A 26,278-nucleotide genomic window follows, 5' to 3' on the forward strand; every position below is an offset into this window, starting at 1 on the left:
CAGTGCTTTAGCTTCCATGATCTTCGCCCCTTATTTGGAAAGAGACAGCTTCCAAGTGTTACTTGGGTCTATGTTACATGATCGAGTGGTCAAATAGTCGAACACATAATAGTCGACCCATAATAATCGAGCCACCACAATGTTGAACGGTTCATTGGAGATCTCCGTACAATACGGAAATTGAAGTTTTCCATTGTCTGCACTGTAGTGCAATCTCTGAGTTGGTATATTTAAGTAGCAAGGGGTGTGAGGGGTGCAGGGGGGCTTGCCCCCCCCCTGTGTAGAGCATTTAAATGGTTTGCTTGGGTGGGTTTTTCTTTTTTATTTTCCATTCGACATTGTGGCGGTTCGATTATTATGGGTCGGCTATTACGTGTTCGACTATTTGACCATTCGATCACGTAACATAGACCCATGTTACTTTACCCCATTTTGCCAAAGCATTTCCCAGTCTTCCTCTTAGTGTAGACGTGGTTCAATTTACAACTCTTTTGTTAGCCATTTTTATTCTGTGGGGAATTTCTTTGTCTGATAAGTTGCTGTTCATCCTTTCAGTTCTGCATTTTTATTGTGAACCTGTTTAGTTAACCAGGTAGTGAAACTCACCACACATGATTTGGTATACCCATAACTGACCCATGTATATTCTGTAGGTGGGTCCTCGGGGACAGGATCAGAGTTTAGTCCTGTGGTTCATACAATACTAGTGAACCCTCTAATGATATTTCCTCTCATATCTAACCATCTCTGTACCTAATATCCATTTCTTTTGTTACCTCTGGCACACATGATATATTGTAAATATTTTAATGTACTTTTTTTGTATGAGGATTCTGTTTGCCTGTTGATCATTAAGGTTTGTTGGTCCTTTATTCTGTTGTGTAATGTTCGTAGGACCAAGCCAGAACTTCTGCTCCCCTGAATGGACTTTGAGGCTACACTATTCAAGATTCTTTATTTTTGTATTTATACATTTTTGACATAGTGGAAAATTTTTAATGTTAAAAGTCATTTCCTAAAATATGTTAGTTATACTGCCAGTGAATGATATATAATTGAAATGATATATAATTGAATTATGTCAAGTATGTGAGAATGGCAGCTTCTGTTGTGCTAGTGTTGCCTCCCCTAGCCAGTACAAAACAGTTGTGTTACGTTGTGTCCTTCATATCTGCAGATACTGCATTACTACTGCTTTGCAAGCAGGAGTGGCCTAAGGCCAACTGGTGCCCTAGGCAAAAGAGTTATACGGCGCCCCAAACCACACCACTCGGTGCCCCCATCCTGGTCTTCTTACAGCAAATAAATATTGGAAAAGTGCCCCTGTTAGAGCGGCGCCCTAGGCAGCCGCCTGGTTGGCCTATACCTAAGGCCGGCTATGTTTGCAAGGCACTGCAGTGTGAAGCTGCATTCCTTTTTCTACATGTTGACTGTAACACACCTAGCATGACTTTGTTCTGTCCATATGAAAGAGTGACCCTGAGGCAAATTTGAGGATACAAGAGCAAGTAGTTACCTTCTTCCACTTAGCGCCTGCAGTGTCATTTTTGTTTTATTTGATATGTTGCCCATGAGGGATTTGTGTTGCTGAAGAGCATAAGTTGCCATGCTTGTGTGGTATTACAGGTGTGCAGCCACTGTAAGTCACATATCTATATTGTGGTGTTTTATTAATGAGACGATGGTGCTGGCATGCTTTCTAAAAACAGCATAGTTGCACTGAATTCATAATTGCTTTATTTCTGTTGTTGAGCATTTTCTTATATTCATGGAAGTAGCTCTTTTTGTATAGGATTAAGGGAAGATTTGTGACAGCTGGGTAGCAGTTTTATAATAAATGTCTCTACAGCTGCAAGTCTCATCTTCTGTGATTAAAAACTCATGACAGTGAGTTGTAAAATGGTGATGCATTATTTGTAATGTAAACAGTTATGTAAAGCCACAGTTTTTCAAGATCTACACGTATGCCATCTTTCTGATGCTTTTCATCCTTCACGAATGCTGTAGGAGCTGCAGATGAAAAGAACAGCAATTGAAGCTTTTAAAGAAACAATAAAGATCTTTGAGGAGCAGTGTCAGACCCAGGAACGATGCAGCAAAGAGCATATTGATAAATTCAAACGAGAGGGAAATGAGAAAGAAGTACAAAGGTATATTATTAACTTTATTTTAATACCACTCGTCAAATGCACAGTTCTTTTATTTCTCTGACTTCAAATTGAGCATAGTTACACCTCTTCATGATGTGTGGGCAAACATAGGACCTTTAGCCTTTTAGCAACCTGAACGCCAGTGCTTAATTTTCCATACAAATGTATAGATGCATTTTAAATTTTTTTGGAATAGAGTTTTTTGGTATGTGTATTAACAGTTCATTCCAGACTTGAGGCACTGAGTTATAGATGTATTCTTTTCTTCTTCATGTCTATTTTAAATTGCCTTGTGTTGTTTTCTGGGCATATAGCTTAGACATAAAGATCCCTACAGAGAAATAATTGAAGACTAGATAAATTTCCCATAAATAATTGTTACTGAGAGTGAACATTTTTGATGGGATTTTAGTCCACGTTTTCGTAGTCTTAATTCTGTAGGAAACTAGCACAATGGCCAGGTACTTATGTAATAGTACTTGGCTGAAACATGCACTTGTTGAAGAAGGCCTCCCCAGTTAGACTGTTGGCCTTTCCTGATGGTGCAGTGACTTGGGGGGAGGGATCCCCACAGAAAAACAGGCCATCTCTAAAACTGAGTTGATACTTTTCCATTGACTTACTATTCAAGGAAGTAGTCTTTATTGAGTGACAGTAACTCTGATGTTCATCGTGTTACACTGCTGCAGTCATTGCACTTGGGTTATCCTGCCATCAGGCATTTCCCCAGTCGGCCTGAGTTCCAAAGTCTTGGTCCGGCGTCGGTTGCTGTCGCCTCCTCCCTGACGTCAGTGCGACAGGGGTATATAAGATGCAGCTGACGCCATTTTCTTCAGTCTTTCTTGCCACGCAGTGCCCGAAGCAGAAGCAGTTGGCAAGTGCCGGTCGGCCGACTCCTGAGATTTTCATTCCGAATCCAAAACCAAAATCTTCTAAAAAAGCTAAGTACCCCATTGGGGAAACTTTTTCTTGTCTCTTTCTTACTTCGATGTCAGTAAAAGTTAATAACTGTATTTCTTTTGGGAAGCAAATACCTCATAAGGATTTCCACTCCTATTGTATTCCATGAGTAGGCCCTGACCACAATGTCACTGGTTGTCGGTTTTGTGCTAGGTTTAACAAGCGCACTATTAAACGTCGGTTTGATTTTGCCCGACATTATTTTGGCAGAAAATTCAATTGCACCATGCAGTCGGAAATTCTGACGACCGCAATGCATAAAAAGCACAAGGACAGGCATCCGAGGCCCAAAACTGACGATGAGGCCTCTTCTAGGCCGGTCGCCAGTTCTCCGGTTTTCAGTGAGGCACCTACGCAGCCCCTGACTACCGCTTCCACAGAACCACAGACTGCTTCCAACTCCCACGTGGAGCTGGCTGGGCTTTTGGACTCGCTATGTTTTCAGCTTTCCGATCCTAACAGTACAGAGGGAACCGAAGTAGCTAAGCAATCCACAGCTACAGAGGGTGTTTTCAGACCTACCCAGTTAACCATTAAAACCATCTGCTAAGTCTAAGCCCTTAAAAGCAAAGAAAGACACAACTCTCTCCAGGACAGGCTTCCATGCCTAAGAAACAAATGCTAAAAATGGCCGAGGACCTAATCACCCTGATCAGGGGGGGCCCCATCCCCCTCCTGATAAAAGGCCCAGACAGGATGCAGACTATGAATCTTCAGACCAGGTGTCCATTTCCTCAGACTCTTCCTCGGACCTAGGCTATTCTTTACCCCATTATGAGGATTTTGATGCTGAGGAATCAATTCCATCAGCCTCTCCGCCTGAGGATTACTCCTTTGAGGAGACCTTACATACCATGAAGGGAACATTTCCATTGGGAAGGCCAGGATTACTCAGAATCCAAGAAAAGGCTCAGAGACTTCCTTTTATTGCCTCAACACAGACCCCTTGCTATCCCGCCAGTTTTTAGATATTGTGGATGATGTGTACACTGAATCCAGTTTAAACCCTGACACCTTACCCCCCCAGCCCCAGTTAAAACTGATAGATATTACAGAGTCCCTGACTCTCACAAATTTCTGTACAAAAGCCCTGTTGTTGACCCTGAAACTATTTCCCAGGGACCCAAAGGGATTAAGGCCTCATCAGCAAAAAACCCGGTTCCCTCCGACAGAGATTCCAGAGCATTAGACAGATGGGGAAAGAAGGTATATACGTCTGCAACTTTAGCAATGAGAGCCTTGAATTGGCAGTTTCACATGCTAAAAATATCAGCAATTTTTGATTTCTCAGTTGAAGCAAAAGATGCTTTCAGATTCAGATCCTCCTAACTTTAAAGAAATGCAGGATTTATTGCATGCAGCTGAACAAGTGGGAAAACATACTTTGCAATGTGGGTTTGATTCCTTAGAGGCCTCCTGTAGAGCAGCAACTACAGGCTCTGTCATTAGAAGGCATGCTTGGTTAAAAGAACATACGTTACCAGATCATGTTAAGGTCAAATTATTGGATGCACCTTTGCAGCGGGATGTGCTGTTTGGAGTTAAGGCAGAGGAGGTGTTAAAGAAGATGGAGGATAAGGAAAAATCTATGCAAACGGTGAAAGATTTCTTACAGGTTCAGCCTCCTCGTTTTAGCAGAAATTGGCCAACAAAGAATTGGTCCTTTCCAGTCACAGATAGACCTCAAAGGGGCAGATACAGATGTCCAAGAGGTAGAGGTCAGGCACAAGGCCCTTACAGGCCTTGACGGGGTGCACCAGGCCAGAAAGAAGGGAAGACAGGCCTCAACCTTATAAAAAGCAGCCTCAATGACTTTCCACTGCAGCTGCCAAACAGCTCTCTCTTGGCAGCCCCCTTTGGAGGAAAACTGGCACTTTTCTATCACAACTGGCATTGCATCACCAAAGACAAATGGGTTCTCAACATTGTATCTCAAGGTTACAGGTTCCACTTTCACACTCTGCCAAGGCTAAAAGGAATGCCAAATCTGCCACCAAATCAATGGGCAGAGGCTCAAAAACAAATTACAGCACTCATGGACATGAGAGCTATTCGAAAGGTACCACCACAGGAACAAGGACAAGGATTTTACTCAAGACTCTTTCTGGTTCCCAGAAAGGACAAAGCCTGGAGACCCATTCTGGACCTTTCTTCACTAAACACTTACCTGGATGTTCCGAAATTCAAGATGTTGACACTACAGCAGCTTCTTCCCATGCTGGGCAAGAAAGCTTGGCCTCGTGACTTTGGACCTCAAAGAGGCATACCTGCATGTCCCTATCAGACAAAACTGCAGAAGATACCTCAGATTTCTAGCTGGTTCAATGCACTATCAATTCTCTGCACTGCCCTTTGTGAAGACCCTGTGCGCAGTAGATAAGCCAAAGTGCCTGGCACCAGTAATTGCATTTTGCAGGCAAAAAGGAATTCAAATTTATCCATACCTGGACGACTGCCTGATTCAAGCAGAGAGCAAGGACATTCTACTAAAGCATCTGGCATACATAAAAAAGTTATTAAGTTGCCTGGGGTACACAGTAAATGAAAAGAAATCAAAACTAGTGTCCTCACAACAGATAATATTCTTAGTGCCAGCTTGAACACACCGGCCCAGATGGCTTATCTCACGCCAGACAAGCAAGGACAACTGACTCAATATTTTCATTTAATGGCAACAAAGACCCAACTCCCTGCAAGAAAAATACTGCAGGCTTTGGGCTAACATGGCATCTTGCATACTACTAATTCCATATGCCAGACTGCATATGAGGAAACTACAATGGTACCTAAAGAATGTATGGTCTCAACACTGTCAAAGTTTGGAAACAGTTATACCACTAATTCCTTGCCTACAACAGGAGTTTCAATGGTGGGCACAAGCTTGTCACTTCAACAAGGGACAGCCTTTCACTCAACCCACAGCCAAGCAAACACTGATAACAGATGCATCGGATTACGCCTGGGGAGCACACATGGCAGGAAAATGTATCCAGGGCAAGTGGCCCACAGAGCAAAGACATCTCCACATCAATCAAAAACAGATGCTAGCTGTACAAAATGCTATTATAGCTTTCAAGGACCTGCTGCATCCAGGACAACTACTACTAAAGACAGACAACACCACAGTTATGTGGTACATAAACAAGCAAGGGGGCACACACTTCTACCCCCTCTGCAAACAAGCCATGACCTTGTGGAACACAGCTCTAAACTACCAAGTTCATCTGCAAGCACAATTCCTGCCAGGAGAGAAAAACACACTGGCAGACAACCTAAGCAGAAACATCATGGACCCACACGAATGGGAACTGAACCCACAAATATTCAGAATGATAACACAAAAATGGTGGAGCCCAGACATAGATCTATTTGCTTCCCCAAAGAACTGCCAATTACAGAAATTCTGCACAAGGAGCTACCATCCATTAGCATGGAAAGTGGATGCTCTCTCATTCAGCTGGAAAAAACTACAAGTATACGCTTTCCCTCCTTTACCTCTCCATCCAAAGGTACTCATAAAAGCCAGGCAGGAAGAGCCAAAGATGATCCTGATTGCACCAGACTGGCCACGCCAGCACTGGTACCCAGTCTTAAAGATCCTAGCACAAGAACCACCCTGGATTTTGCCTCAAATCCCACAGTTGTTGACACAGCACTACAATCAGATACTTCACAGCCAGCTGAAGACCTTAAATCTAGCTGCATGGAAAATTCCTTAGTCAAGCAAGCAATGCCTCTCTCCAAAGCTGTTAAGGATGTCATTCTGGAGGCCAGAAGGACTAGCACCAGGAAAGCATACTCGGATAAATGGAAGAGATTCTGTGCCTGGAACCAAGCACACAGCCTTGACCCTCTTGTCCCAAACATTCCTCAGATACTTCAATACATAACTGAGATGCTGGACAAGGGCCTCTCTTTTTCATCCATCAAGATCCACGCATCCGCTATCGCTGCTCATTACAACACGGATCCACCAATTTTTTCTAATCCTTTGCTCAAACAGTACCTCAGAGGGGCTAAAAACATAAGACCCCCCGTAGAGCACCTACACCAACTTGGGACCTCAACTTTGTTTTGGAAAATTTAACTTTACCTCCTTTTCAGCCAGCTAATACAGCAGAATTAAAATACATCTCTTGGAAAACTGCTCTGCTACTGGCAATAACATCAGCGAGAAGAGTTTCAAAATTACAGGCACTAATGGCAGTGGAACCTTTCCTCATCTTCCACCAGGACAGGGTGTCTTTAAGAACTAACCTTACGTTTATGCCAAAGGTGGTATCAAGTGTGGCTCTAAACCAAACTATTCACCTGCCAACTTTTTATCCTAAACCACAGAATAAAGGGGAGAGACTACTGCACTCTTTGAACATTCACAGGCAGTTACGCTTCTACTTGGACAAAACTAAAGCTTTCAGAAAATCTGAGCAATTATTGGTAGCATATGCTGCAGGAGCACAGGGAAAAGCCATTTCAAAACAGACTCTCAAAATGGATAGGACATTGTATACGTTTCTGCTACACATACCATGGAAAACCTGTACCTAGCAGCATTAGATCTCACTCCACCAGGGCAACAGCCACTTCAACCGCCTACCTCAGGGGAGTACCTACCCAAGGATATTTTGGAAGCGGCAACTTGGAGTTCTGTACATACCTTCACCAAGCATTACCATCTGCCTCTATACTCTAAATCCAGAGCTGGCTTCGCCACTGCAGTGCTGCAGGGCCTTATAGCCACCCCTAATGCCTTATAGAACCAGCCACCCTACCTCAACTTTGGGATTCTACCCAAGTGTAATGACTGCAGCAGTGTAACACGATGAACGTAGTACAGTTTTGTACCTACCATAAATGTAGATGTTCGAGTGTATACACTGCTGCAGTCCAGGTTACCCTCCCTCCTTCCCCTCTTACTGGCTGGTACGTACCTATGTCTTCTACCCTTACTACCTATGGGGAGTATTTGCTGGTAGCTGTAAGTTGTTTTTTTTGCTTTTCTTATGTATGTTTTATTAGCAATTGGAATTGCCTACCTATTTAGAGGCACCTGACATCTGGGGCAAGAAAAACTGAACAAAATGGCGTTGGCTGCATCTTATATACCCCTGTCACACTGACGTCAGGGAGGAGGCAACCGATGCCGGACCAAGACTTTGGAACTCAGGCCGACTGGGGAACCGCCTGACGGCAGGATAACCCAAGTGTAATGACTGCAGCAGTGTATGCACTCGAACATCTACATTTATGGTAGGTACAAAACTGTACTTTTCTCTACTATTAAGCTTCAGTCTGCTGCCATCTCTAATTTCCATGTCAACAATGAGCCTACTTTTCTTCCAAGTTGTGCAAAGCATTTATGAAAGGAGTTTTCCTTCAGTGGCCTCCTACTAAGGATCCATCACCTCCATGGGATTTGACTTTGGTGCTGTTGTCTCTAACCCAAAAGCCATTTGAACGTGATAGTTCATATGACATTTAAATCCCTGTCCTGGAAGACGGCCTTCTTAATAGCCATTACTTTTGCCAAGAGGGTCTTGGAACTACAGGCTCTGTGCATTAAGCCACCATTTGATTTTTCACAAGGATGGGGCATTTCTTGGAACAAATCCTTCCTTTCTCTCCAGCGTGATGTCTGAAGCAAATCTCAGTCGATTCAGCTTCCAGTTTTCTTCCCTAATTACTCTAATCAAGGAGAATATATCTTGAATTGCTTAGATGTCTACAAGACAGTTTTGTTTTTGAGAAGGACTGATGAATTTAGGAAGTCAGACCAACTTTTCATGGCTTTTGCCCAAAACAGGAGGGGTCAGGCAGTTTCCAAAGTAACTGTCTTCAGGATTGCTGGTTGTATTTCTTCATTTTTACTAGTCTGAATTTGCAACTATCCAGACCAAGGCCCACTATACTAGGTCTGTTGCTATGTCATCGGCTTTCTTGGCTTGACTTTCCCAGGTTGAGATCCACGCTGCTGCGACTTGGTCTAATCCTCGTACCTTTATTTCACACTACAAATTGGATTACGTATCCAGGAACAGGGCTTCCTTTGGTTCCTCCGTGCTCTGGCATATCCTTCCTTGAGACGACCCAGAGTACATAGTAGCTGGGGATTCTGACCCATCTGTGAGGAATAATGAGACAGCGTCAAATAGAGAGTTGTGTACTTGCCATAACTTGGCATCTGTGCTATCCAGTGTCGTCATTTCTGACATTCCTGTCCTCCTCCCTTTCTTCTGGTAGGCCTGGTGAGGCTGAAGTGACTTGGATCTGGTGGAAAGTTTTTCTTTTGACTTCTCTTTCAGGTGTGTGCAGACCTCTCAACCAATCGGGGACAAAGTTCAACAGAATCGGGGACAAGTCAAGAATAAATTAGGGACAGTCAGGGACACTTATAAAATATTAGTGCTATTAACTTGAAACATTGACAGAATCAGATCATGTGAATTAATACACATTTTCTGAAGTAAAAGAAGTCTATAACTCTTAATTATTGTCATTATTTATTAAGTGTAATTCACCACCTTTCCTCCAAAAGTCACTAGTTTTAGGAGGGATTAAGAGAGAGAGAGCTAAAATTTCAGTCAAAATCAGGGACGTCCCTGAAAATCAGGGACAGTTGAGAGGTATGTGTCTGCATTTCACCTAATTTAGCAAACTTGGTCTGAGGGTTAGAGGGTAGCAGGGGATTATGGGAGGAGCTTGAGCTCTTTGTCTATCTGAGACATGGCCAGCTCAGATCAGAGGTCGGATCCTAGACCTATCTGTGAGGAATAATGACACTGGATAGCACGGATGCCAAGTTATGGTAAGTACATAACTCTCTCTCTCTTTTTTTTTTTTTTTTTTATATAAAATCAACTGGCCTCTGGCAATCATTCCTTCGTGTCAGAAATGCCTAAATACGTATCTGGAGAAAGAAGGGCCCTTGGTCACCCCAGTCCCATTGAGCTGGTCATCAAGGATGTCATTATGCAGTAGAGTGGAAGCACCCTGACTGATTTTCTGTGATCGAGAAAGAAAGATGGTTTAAAAGCCCACAGCTAATTGGAAAAAGTCCTTGACCAAACATACTTTTGCTAACTTTATTTGCATTTTGGTTCATGACACAGCTCAGCAACCACAGTAATTTACTACCTGGCATCTGTATAAGGAGTGTTAAGTCCTGGATGAGGGTTGCTAAGAAGTGTGGTCCTCTACTACATCAAAGTTAGGAGTCCTTTATTTTATTTAAATTTTTTGACTGGTGCAGAATGCTGATCCCTTAAGGACTTTTTTCAAACTTAGCCTGGGTGAATGAGTGCAAGAAAATGAGATACTGCCTTCAAAACACGTACCAGTAATACATTCAGATAGCTCAAGAGTAAACAAAATAAAAGTTCCAAAGTATAAATGATAAATAGAGTAATCATGTTACTCACTTGAAAAAAATAGTATTCATGTACAAAATAGGTGATGTGAACATTGTTCCTTCAGTGTAGATATTCATAATAACTGAAGTTTGGACTGAAGTTTTACTTTAATCTACTTGCCTATCCTCCCTTAAGAGTTATTTTTGAGGGCTATGATATGTGTTGGTGTGTCTGGGAGGTTCACTCTTAACATTTTGTCAACAGTGCTGTTGGTTGAGGATGGTTTACCTGTGGAGTTTAGGTTATTCTAGTGTTGTTAAAACAGTGACACACTGCTACTTGTATTAGGTGCTATGTGAGACGTTTCCTGAACTTTGAAATAGTGGCTCATTATGCAATGGATGGGAGAATTGTCTTCTGGAATTTGGTTTCTGGAATAGAGAACATGTAGTTGGTACATTTTTTTGAGTGGGGATATGGCTTAGGTGTATATAATCAGGCTGTGATATGAGAATGTGTGTTCTCTTTCATATGTGAATCTGCCGTCAAACAATGCATATTTGGTTAGTAGCTTGAAAAGTGGGGAAACCTAAAAGATCTTTTTGTTGGACTGCCAGGCAGTTCATTTCTTTGTGCTAATGAGATGAGTCAACCTGTATTAGGAGAGTGTTTGTAGGGTGGTAAGGTTCTTTAAAGTGGATACTGTAATAGGAAGACTGTACTCTGTTTGGGTTATGAAGATACTGTCACATATGGCTTCTTTGCCTGTTGGGGATAAAAAGTGTGAAATTTTCTATGCCCACAAAAAGGTGTACTGCATTTTAGCTGATGGTTTTATTGATGTATAGCTGGAAGCTTGGGTTCTGGTCCAGCCAGAATCCTAGGTGTCTGAAGGAAATAATATTTTCAGATAGGCTTTGGAGGGGATCGACAGCAGTAAAGCAGAGATCTTAGTTTTTGTAAGATATCAAATTTAATTTAAATTTGATTCAGTATTGGTTTAGTTTAGCCAGTTGGCAAGGGTTAGGCTTTGTTGTAAAGGGAGTTTAATATTTTGGTATGAGGACGCTTGTTATATGGGTAAAAGAATGGTACAGGGTAGGGGATTGTCTGTTGGCCATCTGTTTATATAAAGGGAAAAAATATTGGTGAAAGAAAATAACCCTGGGATTTTCCCTTGAGTCAGGAAGCTCTGAATAGGGTGAGGGAATCAACTTTCACATTGAATTTTCAGCTTGAAAGAAAGCCATTGAACCGTTAGCAAACTTTAGTTCTTCCTTATAATAGCAGGGCTGCTAGGAAGAGATGTTGGTCAAACACACACTATTTTGAGATATCTACAAATACTGCTTTTGTTAGTTGTGATATGGGCTAGTGCCAGCATAGCCCACTGAAGTTCTGTAAAGAATGATGTCCTTTGAGTATCAAACTGAGTTCTACAAGATGCGTATGTTAACAAATATATTAGAACTGTATGGCTTTTGAATGTCAAACTGATTTATACAGATGCTTATGTTGCAAATGTATTAGAACTGGATGACATTTGAAAATCAAAATGTGTTTGTAAAGTTGCTAGTGTTAAAAACTGTAATAAACAGTGAGGCCTGCTGGACAGAGAAGGAATATATTTGTGAGACTGTATGCATGTATGTTAGCAAAGAACACGGGAAGAGAAGCAGTTGATCTCAGTCCAGTTAGTTTTGGATCATCCTTGAAATTAAATTAGCTGTTAAGCCATCAACACAGCACCCCACTGTGCTGAATGGAACTGGAGTCAGTAGGTCTGAGAGAGGCCATTGTTTAATAGCCTCCGTAAAGAAGAGGGGAAGTACTGTAACTGTTTCATGACTCCAGAGCACTGCGATAAACATTTAGATGTGTATGGTATCTGATTATGCTAAATTCCTCTCTCGGTTTCAGAGGGGGATATTGTGAGAACTTAGTCAGGTGACCAGATGAGGTCATTCTGCCAGCCATCTTGGAAAATGTTTTGGATATTACAGTGGGAAGTCTCTTAATATTGAGTATTCTGTCTTGGGCCTGACAAGGACGATTCACCACATCATCTACCTTACTCTCTTAAGTAGGGAATAGTAATTCTCCTAGGTTCAGTCAAGAAAATATAGTGAAGCTTAGTTTAGGTATTGTTTTTCTTTGTCTGAGTCTGTCCAATGTTTTCAATATTTCCAGTGATTTGAACTCTGTGGTTTATTGTAAATATATATTCAGTATTTTCATGTTCTTTTATTTGTTGTTAAATATACTTAAAACTTTTATTGTGGCTGGTCCTTTTAGAAAGCTTTGAGAGTGCTTATATTTATTTGGTGACATGGTATGGGCCACTGCAGAAGGTCTAGCTGTCTTGGTCAACTATTACCATTTGTATTAGTATTAATATTAGACGTATAATTGGACACACTGTAAGGGCCTTAGAGTAGCTGATTGCGGAGTGCCTGGTGGCAGTGATAACTACCTTCTACTATGGGCAGAAGGGGACACAGCAGGTAAGTCTGTGCCATCTGTTCCCAGGTGTGTGTTTGTGCATGTATGAAAAATCAAATCTCTGTGTGTCAGCTACTTGGAGCAGGGACATATGAAGCACTGGTTTCACAGAGAGGGTGCTGGAGGACTTGGCTTGGACACACTGCTGAGGACCTAACCCTACAGCTGGTCCAGTAGGGAGTCTTATAGGGGACATAGAGGGAGACAGAGAAGTCCAGACCCTGGGCTGACTGCATTCCCTGTGTGCTCTTAAGAGAAATTGTGCTTGATGCAGAGAGGTCTGCATCCGGAAATACTAAATTTATCCATGTGTATTACAAGTGAACATCCCTTTCCGCTGTCAGAGGTGAGGATTCAGGTTCTTTGATTACTGGCCCAGTGTGGAGATGTCACAGTTGGCCTTTGGGTGTCCTACTTAGGATAACATCTGTTAAAGTGCAAAAGGATGTTGTACTGCTGAAATTTGCCCAGAATTCATGCTACATTCTGGATAGCAGACCTTAGGAAGCTATATAATCAGAGTTTATATTTTCAGGTGTTGCAATTATAGCTTTGGGCTTCGAATCAAAGCAGCACGTGAAGTTTTTGTTTTTATTTATGGAATGGGCTTAATGATGGTGTGTTCTCATGTTTTATGAAACTGGTTATGGATTAGTTTAAGTGCGTAGAGTATATGCGCAGAACATGCCTTGACGAACCGGGTTGAAGATTGTCCATGTCCCGGGGGGCTGTCAAGGATCTTTTAAGTGTGGTTTCAGGTTCTGTTGTAGGTACTGCTTTGCAGTAGAATTGTGGTGTTAAGTTGGTGGGAGTTAGAATCTAAGGTGAGAGCTTAGGTGGCATGGGAGAGAAATAGCTGAATTCAGTAAGGAAGTGGTTCTTTGTCTCTGTACATGTTGCTGTGGAAGGTTTGCTAATTAAATGGACCTTTGTGTATGTGTGTATGTGTTGCTTTGATTATTTTTTTTCTTGTCTCTGCCAATCAGTTGGATTAATTGAGTGCTATTTTTTTTTGGTTGATTAAAAACAGTAGTTTGCTAGGCGTTCATCGTGTTACCCTGCTGCAGTCATCACACTTGGGTTATCCTGTCATCAGGCGGTCCCGCAGTCTGCCGGAATTCCAAAGTCTTGGTCCGGCATCGGTTGCTGTTGCTTCTTCCCTGATGTCAGTGCGCCAGGGGTATATATATTGCAACCGACGCCATTTTCTTCAGTTTTTCTTGCCGCGCGGTGCCCGAAGCAGAAGCAGTTCGCAAGTGCCGGTCGGCCGACTCCTGAGATTTTCGAATTCGAATTTCAGACCGAAGTCTTCTATAAAGCTAAGTACCCCGTTGGGGAAACTTTTGTTGCCTCAGACCGATGTCAGAAAAAGTTAACAATTGTATTTCTTGTGGGAAGCAAATACCGCATAAGGATTTTCATTCTTACTGCATACCTTGCCTAGGCCCAGACCATGACGTCACTAGTTGTCGTTTTTGTGCTAGGTTTAATAAGCGTACTTTTAAAAGACGCTTTGATTTCGCACAACACTACTTCGGTAGGAAATTTAACTACACCATGCCGTCGGAGCAACCGACTACCGGCGTACACAAAAAAAGCAAGGATAAGGACAGACAGCCCAGGCCTAAGCCAGATTCCGAGGCCTCGGCTAGTCCGGTCTCCGGTCCTCAGTGAGGCTCCAACGCAGCCCCTGACTACCGCAGATCTGGAACCCAAGACCGCTATGGAAATTTTGGCGGAATGCACCAGGCCGACGCAGCCATTTAGTTCAGGCCCTACCGACGACATTGCTGCATAAGACAGTGCTATAGAAACGCCATCGGTTTCTGAAGGCGTTTTCAGACTGACGACGCTCACCATTAAAACGTTTTCTAAGACGAAGGCTCCTACTAAATCTAAAAGGACTGCACTCCCCTGTTCAAGGCCCCATGCCTAAGAAACAGATGCTCAAAATGGCTGAAGATTTGATCTCTTTAATCAGGTGTTCCCAGCCCCCTCCTGACAAAAGGCCTAGACAAGAGGAAGATTATGCATCCTCTGAACAAGTCTCCATTTCTTCTGACTCCTCTGAGGACCAATATTACTCTTTCTCCCCTTATGAAGATTCTGATGCTGAGGATTCTATTCCCTCAGCTTCTCCTCCTGAAGACTATTCCTTTGGGGGAAACTTTACACACTATGAGGGAGCATTTTCACTGGGAAGGTCAGGACTACTCTGACTTGAATAAAAGGCTCAGAGAGTTTCTTTTACTCCCCCAACACAGACCACTTGCCATCCCACCAGTTTTGGACATTGTGGATGATGTTTACTTAGAATCCAGTTTGAATCCAGACTCTCTACCTTCTGCTCCGGCTAAGCCTGACAGATACTATAGAGTGCCTGATTCCCACAAATTTCTTTACAAAAGCCCTGTAGCTGACCTAGAGACTATCTCCCAGGGTCCCAAGGGGGCTAAGGCTTCTATGGCTAAAAACCCTGTACCTTCTGAGAGGGGTTCCAGAGCACTAGACAGGTGGGGAAAAAGGTTTACACCTCAGCCACACTAGCTATGAGGGCACTAAATTGCCAATTTCACATGCTTAAGTATCAGCAGTTCCTAATCTCTCAGTTAAAGCAAAGAATAACCACTCTCCCTCAACAGTCTGAATTGAAAGAAATACAGGATCTGTTGCACACCACTGAACAGGTGGGCAAACATACCTTACAATGTGGGTTTGATTCTTTGGAGGCCTCCTGCAGAGCAGCTGTCACTGGGTCTGTTATACGTAGTCATGCTTGGTTAAAGGAACAAACTCTGCCTGATCATGTTAAAGCAAAACTTCTAGATGCTCCCTTACAGCAGGATGTTCTTTTTGGAGTTAAAGCAGAAGTCGTCTTAAAGAAAATGGAGGATAAGGCAAAATCTATGCAGACAGTCAAAGATTTCCTACAGGTACAACCCCCTCGCTTCAGCAGAAACTGGCCAACAAAAAATTGGTCCTTTCCAGCTTCTGACAGACCACAGAGGGGTAAATACAGACGTCCAAGGGGCAGAGGACAACCACAAGCCCAGTACAAACCTCTCCAATGGGGCACTACAACACAGAAGGGAGGAGAAGACAGGTCCCAATCCACCAGAAGGCAAACTCAATGACTTGCACCTCATCTGGCCAAGCAATACTCTTGGCAGCTCCCTTGGGAGGAAAACTCACACTTTTTTCAGACAACTGGAACATTGTCACAAAGGAAAAATGGGTCCTAGACATAATTTTACGAGGATACAGATTCCATTTTCACACCTTGCTAATGAAAAGAGGAATGCCAAACCTGCCACAAAATCAAGGGGCAGAGGCACAAAAGCAAATTACAGCTCTCATGGACATGAGAGCCATTCAACTGGTACCTACTCGAGAGCAAGGCCAAGGATTTTACTCAAGACTCTTTCTAGTGCCCAGAAAGGACAGTGCCTGGAGACCAATTCTGGACCTTTCAATTCTAAACACTTACAAGTACCCAAATTCAAGATGCTTACACTACAGCAGCTTCTTCCCATGTTGGGCAAGGAAGCATGGCTAGTAACGTTGGACCTCAAGGAGGCATACCTGCATGTCCCTATCAGACAAAGTTGCAGAAGATACCTCCGTTTCATTGCAGGTTCAACCCATTACCAATTCTCTGCACTGCCCTTTGGCTTATCTACTGCGCCCAGAGTCTTCACAAAATGCCTGGCACCAGTAATTGCATACTGCAGACAAAGAGGAATTCAAATATATCCATACCTGGACGACTGCCTCATCCAAGCAGAAAGCAAGGACATTCTCTTACATCATCTGGCCTTTGTAAAACATCTACTAAACTGCCTGGGGTACACAGTGAACGAAAAGAAGTCAAAACTAGTACCCTCACAAAATATGACATTCTTGGGTGCCAACTTGAATACAATGGCCCAGAAGGCTTATCTTACGCCAGACAAGCAACTACAACTGACTCAATATTTCAAAACAATGGCAACAAGACTCGATTAACTGCAAGAAAAATTCTGCAGGCTTTGGGCTTCATGGCATCTTGCATTCTAATAATACCATTTGCAAAGCTGCATATGAGGAAATTACAGTGGTACCTAAAAAGCGTATGGTCTCAACACAGCCACAGCTTGGACACAATGATATCTGTCATTCCCTGCCTACAACATGAATTTCTAAGGTGGTCACAGGCATGTCACCTCAACAAGGGTCAGCCTTTCACCTTGCCCCCAGCCAGGCAAACTATCACAACAGATGCATCAGATTACGCCTGGGGGACACATGGCAGGACAGTGCGTTCAAGGCGTATGGACTGCAGATCAAAGGAATCTGCACATAAATCAAAAAGAGATGCTAGCTGTACAGAAAGCTCTGACCGCTTTCAAGGATCTGTTACATCCAGGACAACTTAACAATAAAGACGGACAACACTACAGTTATGTGGTACATAAACAAACAAGGGGGTACACATTCCTACCCTCTATGCAGGCAAGCAGTGATCTTATGGAACACAGCTCTGGCTTACCAAGTTCAGTTACAAGCTCAGTTCCTGCCAGGACACAAGAACACATTGGCAGACGACCTCAGCAGAAACATCAAGGATCCCCACGAGTGGAAACTAGATCCACAAATATTTGCAATGATAACAAAAACGGGGCCTTCCAGACATAGACCTGTTTGCCAGTCCTCAAAACTATCAACTAACAAAATTTTGTACAAGGACACTTCACCATCAAGCTTGGAAAGTGGACGCTCTCTCTTTCAGTTGGAAAAACCTGACAGTATATGCCTTCCCTCCATTGCCTGTCCTCACAAAGGTACTTCTGAAAGTCAAAAAGGAGTGACCACGACTGATTCTCATAGCCCCAGACTGGCCATGCCAGCACTGGTACCCGCTATTGAGGAATATGGCCCACGGCCCACCATGGATATTGCCACAAATTCCACATTTGCTCACACAACAAAACAATCAGATTCTTCACAGCCAGCTCAAAACCTTAAATCTGGCTGCATGGCAAATCAACTAAGATCCAGCCAGCTCCTCTTTCCCAAGCAGTTCTGGATGTTATTCTGGAAGCCAGGAGGCCAAGCACCAGGAAGGCTGGAAAAGGTTTTGTGCCTAGAACCAAGCTAAAGGCCAAGACACAGTTCAGCCTCACATTCTACAGTATTTAACTGAGATGTTGCACAAAGGACTTTCTTTCTCCTCCATTAAAATCCATGCTTCAGCTATTTCAGCCCATTACAACACTGATCCACCTTTATTTTCGCATCCACTTCTAAGGCAGTTCCTCAGAGGGGCATAAAACATTAGACCACCCAAGAGAGCTCCTTCACCAACATGGGACCTCAGTTTTGTTCTGGAAAACTAACGCTACCTCCCTTTGAACCAGCTTTCTCTGCAGATCTTCAGTTCCTATCTTGGAAGACTGCTCTGCTGCTAGCAATAACTTCAGCTAGAAGGGTCTCAGAGCTACAGGCACTAATGGCAGTGGAACCTTTCCTCATTTTTCATCAAGACAGAGTTTCTTTACGAACTAATCCTTCCTTTATGCCTAAGGTGGTTTCCAGTGTGGCTTTAAATCAAACCATCCACTTACCCACCTTCTTCCCAAATCCACAGAACAAAGGGGAGAGACTCCTGCATTCCTTGGACATTCACAGGCAACTTCGTTACTACTTGGACAAAACTAAGACTTTCAGAAAAACTGACCAGCTCTTTGTATCCTATGCTACAGCTTCTCAAGGGAAGGCTAAATCAAAGCAAACCATTTCCAAATGGATAGGTCATTGCATACGTTTCTGTTATACCCATCATGGAAAACCAGTTCCTGCTACCATTAGGTCCCACTCTACCAGGGCAACAGCTACTTCTACAGCCTTTCTCAGGGGGATTCCAACCAAGGAGATTTTAGAAGCTGCAACTTGGAGTTCAGTACACACCTTTACCAAACACTATCACTTACCTCTTTTTACTCGTAAGACTAGGGCGGGCTTCGCCACTGCAGTTCTGCAGGGCCTTATAGCCTCCACTAACCCTCTATGATACCTCCTCCCATCCTTAGCTTTGGGACTCAACCCAAGTGTGATGACTGCAGCAGGGTAACACGAACATAGTACAGTTTTGTACCTACCGTAAATGTAGATGTTCGAGTGTTCACCCTGCTGCAGTCCAGGTTACCCTCCCTCCATCCCCTCTGATCTACTGGGTAAATCTCTACAATACCTTACTGATGTATTTGCTTATAGCTGAAGGGATTTTGTGTTTGTGCAGAGGTTACTTAATTTGGTACTAATTACTGACCACCTTTTTGGGGGCACCTGACATCTGGGGCAAGAAAAACTGAAGAAAATGGCGTCTGTTGCAATATATATATATATATATATATATATATATATATATATATATATATACCCCTGGCGCACTGACATCAGGGAAGAAGCGACAGCAACCGACGCCGGACCAAGACTTTGGAATTCCGGCCGACTGCAAGACCGCCTGACTACAGGATAACCCAAGTGTGATGACTGCAGCAGGGTGAACACTTGAACATCTACATTTATGGTAGGTACAAAACTGTACTTTCTGAAGCTACACAGTCTTGTGCCCTCTGATACCTTTTTTTTTGCAAGGTAGTGCAGGATAATGAAGCTTTTTTTTTTTTTACTGTGTTCTTTTAGTTTATTTTCAGGCCTTCCATGCTTGATCCCAAAGTTGTATCTTAACCTTTACCTTTTTTGGTAGCCATCTGTTTTAATTTGGTTCGTGGATGCTTGACATGGGGGGAGGGGGATTCTGAGTTTTTAGAAGGGTAGTACTTAAATTGAGTCAATTTTTTCAACTGCTAGCCTTGCCTGATGTTCATCGTGCATACAGCTGCAGTCATTACAGATGGGTTATCCTGCCATCAGGCGGGTCCTCGGTCGGCCGAATTCCAAAGTCTAGGTCGGGCATCGGTTGTCGCTGCTTCTTCCCTGACGTCAGTGCGGCAGGGGTATAAAAGAGGCAGCCGATGCCATTTTCTCCAGTCTTTCTTGCCGCACGATGCCCGAAGCAGAAGCAGTTCGCAAGTGCCGGTCGGCCAGCTCCTGTGATTTACGAAAGTATTTCAGCCGAAGTCTTCTTGAAAGCTAAGTACCCCGTTGGGGAAACTTTTCTTGCCTCAGACCGATGTCAGACAAAGTTAATAATTGCATTTCATGTGGGAAGCAAATTGCGCATAAGGATTTCCACTCTTTCTGTATACCTTGCTTAAGCCCAGATCACGACGTCTCGGCCTGCCGTTTTTGTACTAGATTCAACAAGCGCACTATTAAGTGCCGGGCGGAGTTTGCCCTTCACTTTTTTGGCAAAAAAATTTAATTATATTATGTCGTCGGATACTCCGACTCCACTTTTGAGCAAAAGACGCAAAGATAAGGACAGACATACGAGGTCCGCACTGTCTACTGAGACCACGCGAAGGCCGACTACCGGGTCTCCGGTACTCAGCGAGGCGCCTACGCAGCCCCTGAGTACCGATGACACTACATTACCGGTGTCTTCAGTACCCGAGGTTGCAGGCTCCTCGGTCCCCATTCCTACTGCAGATACCGACGCCACTCTTGGCGGGGAAACTCAGAATTTAGACAGGCCAGCCATTGCTCAAGGTGTCTTCAGGCCTACCTCCTTCTCTATTAAAGCCTTCACTAAATCTAAAGCAGCCATGAAAACCAAAAAACACGTTCCTCTGACCCCCTCTCAAGGCCCCATGCCTAAAAAGCAGATGCTTAAAATGGCTGAGGATTTGATTACTCTTATCAGGGGTTCTCAACCCCCCTCTGACAAAAGGCCCAGATTAGAGGAAAACTACCCTTCCTCAGATCAAGCTTCTATTACCTCAGAACTATCTGCGGACCAGGATTATGCCTATTCTCCATTTGAAGACTCTGATGCAGAGGAGTCTATTCCCTCGAGTCTATTCCCCCTGAGGACTACTCTTTTGGGGAAACCCTGCATACATTGAGGGAACACTTTCACTGGGAAGGCCAAGATTACTCAGATTCCAAGAAAAGGCTCAGGGAATTTCTTCTGCTCCCCCAGCATAGGCCCCTGGCTATCCCTCCTGTTTTAGATATATTGGATGATGTGTACGCAGAAGCCAGCCTTATTCCAGATTCTTTGCCTCCAGCTCCTGTTAAACCAGACAGGTATTACCGGGTTCCTGATTCTCACCAGTTCCTATATAAAAGCCATACTGCTGACCCAGAAACTATTTCACAGGGTCCCAAGGGAATTAAGGCCTCTACTGCTAAAAACCCATTACCTTCAGAGAGAGATTCCAGAGCTTTAGAAAGGTAGGGGAAAAAGGTGTACACCTCGGCCACTTTAACCATGAGGGCATTAAACTGTCAGTTCCTTATGTTAAAGTATCAACAGTTTTTGATATCTCAGCTGAAAAGCATGATGACACAACCAGAACAACCAGATTTAAAAGAGTTGCAGGATTTTTTGCATGGTGCAGAGCAAGTGGGTAAACATACCTTGCAGTTGGTTTTGATGCTTTAGAGGCCTCATGTAGAGCTGCTGTTACGGGGTCTGTTATACGTAGGCATGCTTGGCTCAAAGAGCAAACCTTACCAGATCATGTCAAAGCTAAATTATTAGATGCACCTCTTCAAAAAGATGTATTGTTTGGTGTTAAAGCTGAGGAGGTACTAAAGAAAATGGAGGAAAAAGCGAAATCAATGCAAACAGTAAAAGATTTCCTACAGATACAACCTCCACGTTTCAGCAGAAACTGGCCTTCAAAAAATTGGTCCTTTCCAGCCACGGACAGACCTCAAAGGGGCAGATACAGACACCCAAGGGGTAGAGGGCAACCTGAAGGATCTTTCAGAGCCAGACAGTGTCAAGCACCAACCCCAAGAGGTGGAGAAGATAGATCACAGTCCTTTAGAAAACAGACACAATGACTTCCCCCTACACCTGCCAAGCAAAGCTTTAATGGCAGCACCTTTGGGCGGAAAACTGGCATTATTCTCAAAAAATTGGCATATTGTTACAAAAGACAAATGGATTCTGGACATTATAGACAGAGGCTACAGGTTCCACTTTCACACGCTTCCAAAAATGAGAGGCATGCCAAACCTGCCACAAAATCAAAGGGCAGAGGCACAAAAACAAATTTCAGCTCTCTTGGACATGAAAGCGATTCAAGATGTACCTGCAAAAGAACAAGGTCAAGGGTTTTATTCCAGACTATTCCTGGTACCAAGGAAAGACAAAGATCTTAGACCTATCCATCCTAAACACATATCTACAGGTGCCAAAATTCAAGATGCTCACATTACAGCAGCTTCTTCCCATGTTGGGCAAGGAGTCCTGACTGGTAACATTGGACCTCAAGGAGGCATACCTGCATGTCCCTATCAGACGAGATTGCAGAAGATACCTCAGATTTCTTGCAGGTTCAACCCATTACCAATTCTCTGCATTGCCCTTTGGCTTATCTACTGTGCCCAGAGTGTTTACGAAATGCCTGGCAGCAGTAATCGCCTTCTGCAGACTACAAGGGATGCAAATCTACCCATATCTGGACGACTGCCTGATCCAAGCGGACAGCAAGGACATACTACTGCAGCACCTGGCGTTTGTAATAAAACTGTTGAACTTCCTGGGATACACAGTCAACAAAAAGAAATCAAAACTAATACCCTCTCAACAAATAATTTTCCTGGGTGCCAGCTTGAATACAACCACCCAGATGGCCTACCTCACGCCAGACAAACAAGGGCAACTGCCTCATTACTTCAGAAAAATGGCAACTTTCACCAGGCTAACTGCAAGGAAAGTCCTGCAGGCTCTGGGATTCATGGCATCTTGCATCCTACTAATCCCATGTGCAAAGCTGCATATGAGGAAACTTCAATGGTACCTAAAAAACTTATGGTCTCAACACAGCCACAGCTTGGAAGCAATTATACCACTCATTCCATGCCTTCAAAAGGAATTTTTGTGGTGGGCTCAGGCTTGCCAAAGAAACGCAGGTCTTCCTTTCTGTGTACCTCAAGCAACTCAAATCATCACAACAGACACCTCAGACTACGCCTAGGGAGCACACATGACAGATCAGTGCATTCAGGGAAAATGGACCCGAAAAGCACCTACACATCAACCAAAAGGAAATGCTAGCCGTGCAAAATGCTATTATGACCTTCAAAGACCTACTGCATCCATGCCAGCTATTGATAAGGACAGACAACACTTTACAGTGATGTGGTACATAAACAAACAGGCAAGCCATGACCCTATGGAACACAGCACTGGAATTGCAAATTCAACTACAGGCACAATTCCTGCCAGGGAAGGAAAACACACTGGCAGACAACCTAAGCAGAAATATGACAGATCCACACGAATGGAAGTTGCATCCTCAAGTTTTCACAAAGATAACTCAGGCATGGGGACAGCCAGACATAGATCTCTTTGCTACCCACAGAAATTGCCAGTTGAAAAAATTTTGTTCATGGACCTATCATCCACAGGCCTGGAAAGTGGACGCACTTTCCTTCAGTTGGACGACATTGACAGTCTATGCCTTCCCGCCTCTTCCTCTGCTGCCCAAAGTTCTATTAAAAGCCAGAGCAGAGAGGCCGAAAATGATTCTCATTGCTCCAGAGTGGCCAAGACAACACTGGTATCCGCTCCTGAAGAGCCTGACACATTCCCCACCATGGATCTTACCTAGAGTCCCTCTTCTGTTGTCCCAGCACAACTACAAAACCCTTCATAGCCAGCTCAAAACCCTAAATCTAGCTGCATGGAGAATTCCTTGATTTCCCAACGGATAATCCTCTCCAAGGAGGTGCAGGATGTCGTCTTGGAGGCCAGAAGACCTTCTACTAGAAAAGCCTACTCCGCCAAATGGAAACGATTTTGTGCCTGGAATCAAGAAAAGGGCCAGAATCCTTGGGTAATAAATATACCACAAAATTTTACAGTACCTAGCTGAGATGTTAAACAATGGACTTTCCTTCTCCTCCATCAAGATCCACGCTTCAGCCATTTCTGCACAATACAACACAGATCCTCCTTTATTCTCTCATCCTCTCTTAAGGCAGTTCTTCAGAGGGGCAAAGAATATAAAACCCCCAAGGAAACCACCAGTCCCTGCTTGGGACCTCAACTTCGTATTGGAAAAGCTGACCCTTCCTCCCTTCGAGCCAGTTTCTTCAACAGAACTAACAGTACTTGTCATGGAAAACAGCCTTTCGTCTGGCTATCACCTCAGCATGCAGGGTTTCGGAGCTACAGGCCCTCATGGCTGTGCAACCATTCATCATTTTCCATCAGGACAGAGTTTCCTTACGAACCAACCCTACCTTTATGCCAAAGGTAGTATCCAGTGTAGCTTTGAATCAGACTATCCACTTACCTACCTTTTATCCTAATCCACAAAACAAAGGGGAAAGACTACTACATTCCTTGGACATTCACAGACAACTTCGTTACTGTTTGGACAGGACAAAGCCATTCAGGAAATCTGAGCAACTCTTTGTGTCCTGTGCTGCAGGTGCTCAAGGAAAGGCCATTTCCAAACAGACAATTTCAAAATGGATAGCCCACTGCATACGCTTTTGTTACTCATTTCATGGAAAAACTGTGCCTGCATGCATCAGATCCCACTCCACCAGAGCCACAGCTACCTCTGCAGCCTTCCTCAGGGGGGTCCCTACCAAGGACATTTTGGAAGCAGCCACCTGGAGTTCAGTGCACACTTTCTCCAAGCACTATCACCTCCCACTATTCTCTAAGTCTAGAGCGGGTTTTGCCACAGCAGTCTTGCAGGGCATCCTCACTCCTCCTAGTTCCACTTAGTGCCTACCACCCCTACTTAGCTTTGGGATTCTTCCCATCTGTAATGACTGCAGCTGTATGCACGATGAACATAGTACAGTTTTGTACCTACCATAAATGTAGATGTTAGAGTGCTCATACAGCTGCAGTCCAGGTTACCCCCCCTCCGTCCCCTCTTAGGACAAGCCTTATGACAAACACCTTATCATACAACCTATTTGGGGTATTCTCTTATGGTGTATTTGCTTGCAACTACTGTTTTTTGATTATTCTGTATTGCATGTTTGCATAACTTTGTTTTGCCTTCCTTCTGGGGGCACCTGACATCTGGGGCAAGAAAAACTGAAGAAAATGGCGTTGGCTGCCTCTTTTATACCCCTGCCGCACTGACGTCAGGGAAGAAGCGACAACCGATGCCGGACCTAGACTTTGGAATTCGGCTGACCGAGGACCCGCCTGACGGCAGGATAACCCATCTGCAATGACTGCAGCTGTATGAGCACTCGAACATCTACATTTATGGTAGGTACAAAACTGTACTTTTTCTGGTCCTCTCTAGAGAACTAGGCTCTGGAAAAGCTTTCCTCTTGCCCTATGCCTGGGCTTAAGTAAGGTAGTAGTCAGGGCCCTATGGCTTAGAGTGAGTTTCCTTGGAGCCACTGCATTTTGAATGTACAGATGCTGTAGCTAAGACTACAGGTTTAGGCATGTGCCCGCAGAAGATGGCTGAACTGAGGCTCTTCTCTGTGAAGAATGAGCTTAGAAATTCCATCATGTTGAAGTTCTCTTCAGCCAGCCTTCTCATTTCATTGTGAATGACATCCTGTAGAGAGAGAGAGACTGCCATTATGTCGAGCAACTTTGTAATCTACACTAAGCAATCTGTTATTTTAAATCCATCTAGCTCTAGAAGTTGTTTCCTTATTGACTGAAATACCATGAAACAATGTGGTCTTGCCCTCTTCTGTGTTTTTTGTCACATCCCTATTCATCCAGACTTCAGGCATTTTTTTAAGGTTCTCTGTGTCTGGTTCCCATTATTAATTCTCTGCCTTAGCCTTTGTAGCATCCACTGCATATAGATTATTCACAAGAGTCTAGTTCTGGGTATAACTTATTGCAGGCTACAGGGTGTCCACTTTTTTTCCATATTTAAAGGAACTGCTTATCTTTGCAGCCTTTTCCAAAATGATGGGAAGTCTCTTCTGGGTGATCTCTTACACACTGGGATTCCAAGATAACATTCAGAAGTCTTGACTCCTTCACATGGGATCATCTTCCTGAGATGTCACTAGATACCTCAGTTCAAAGAGCTTTTCTTCCACAGGAAAAAAAATAGATCTCTATATAGATCTATTTCTAAGGTTTCCTACTCAGACTTTGGTCAGGATTTTGGGTCTCATAGTTTCTATGATTTTCATGAAAGACTCCATAAGAGTTAGATACGTTGGTATCTGAAGTCTGTTTGGTCCCAG

General features: G+C 43.6%; 1 protein-coding gene across 1 annotated transcript in view; it reads left to right on the top strand.

The window, feature by feature from the left end:
• Positions 1-26,278, top strand: part of PIK3R2 (phosphoinositide-3-kinase regulatory subunit 2) — a 1,862,656-nt gene that overhangs the window by 1,597,196 nt on the left and 239,182 nt on the right. Inside the window, exon 12 of the mRNA XM_044090759.1 lies at positions 2,008-2,150. Within this exon, the coding sequence (XP_043946694.1) occupies positions 2,008-2,150 (143 nt within the window). The remainder of the gene's footprint in view (positions 1-2,007; positions 2,151-26,278) is intronic.

The sequence above is a fragment of the Protopterus annectens genome, chromosome 13.part0 (genome assembly GCF_019279795.1).
Source record: "Protopterus annectens isolate FY-2018-M chromosome 13.part0, PAN1.0, whole genome shotgun sequence".
Classification (NCBI taxonomy): domain Eukaryota; kingdom Metazoa; phylum Chordata; order Ceratodontiformes; family Protopteridae; genus Protopterus; species Protopterus annectens.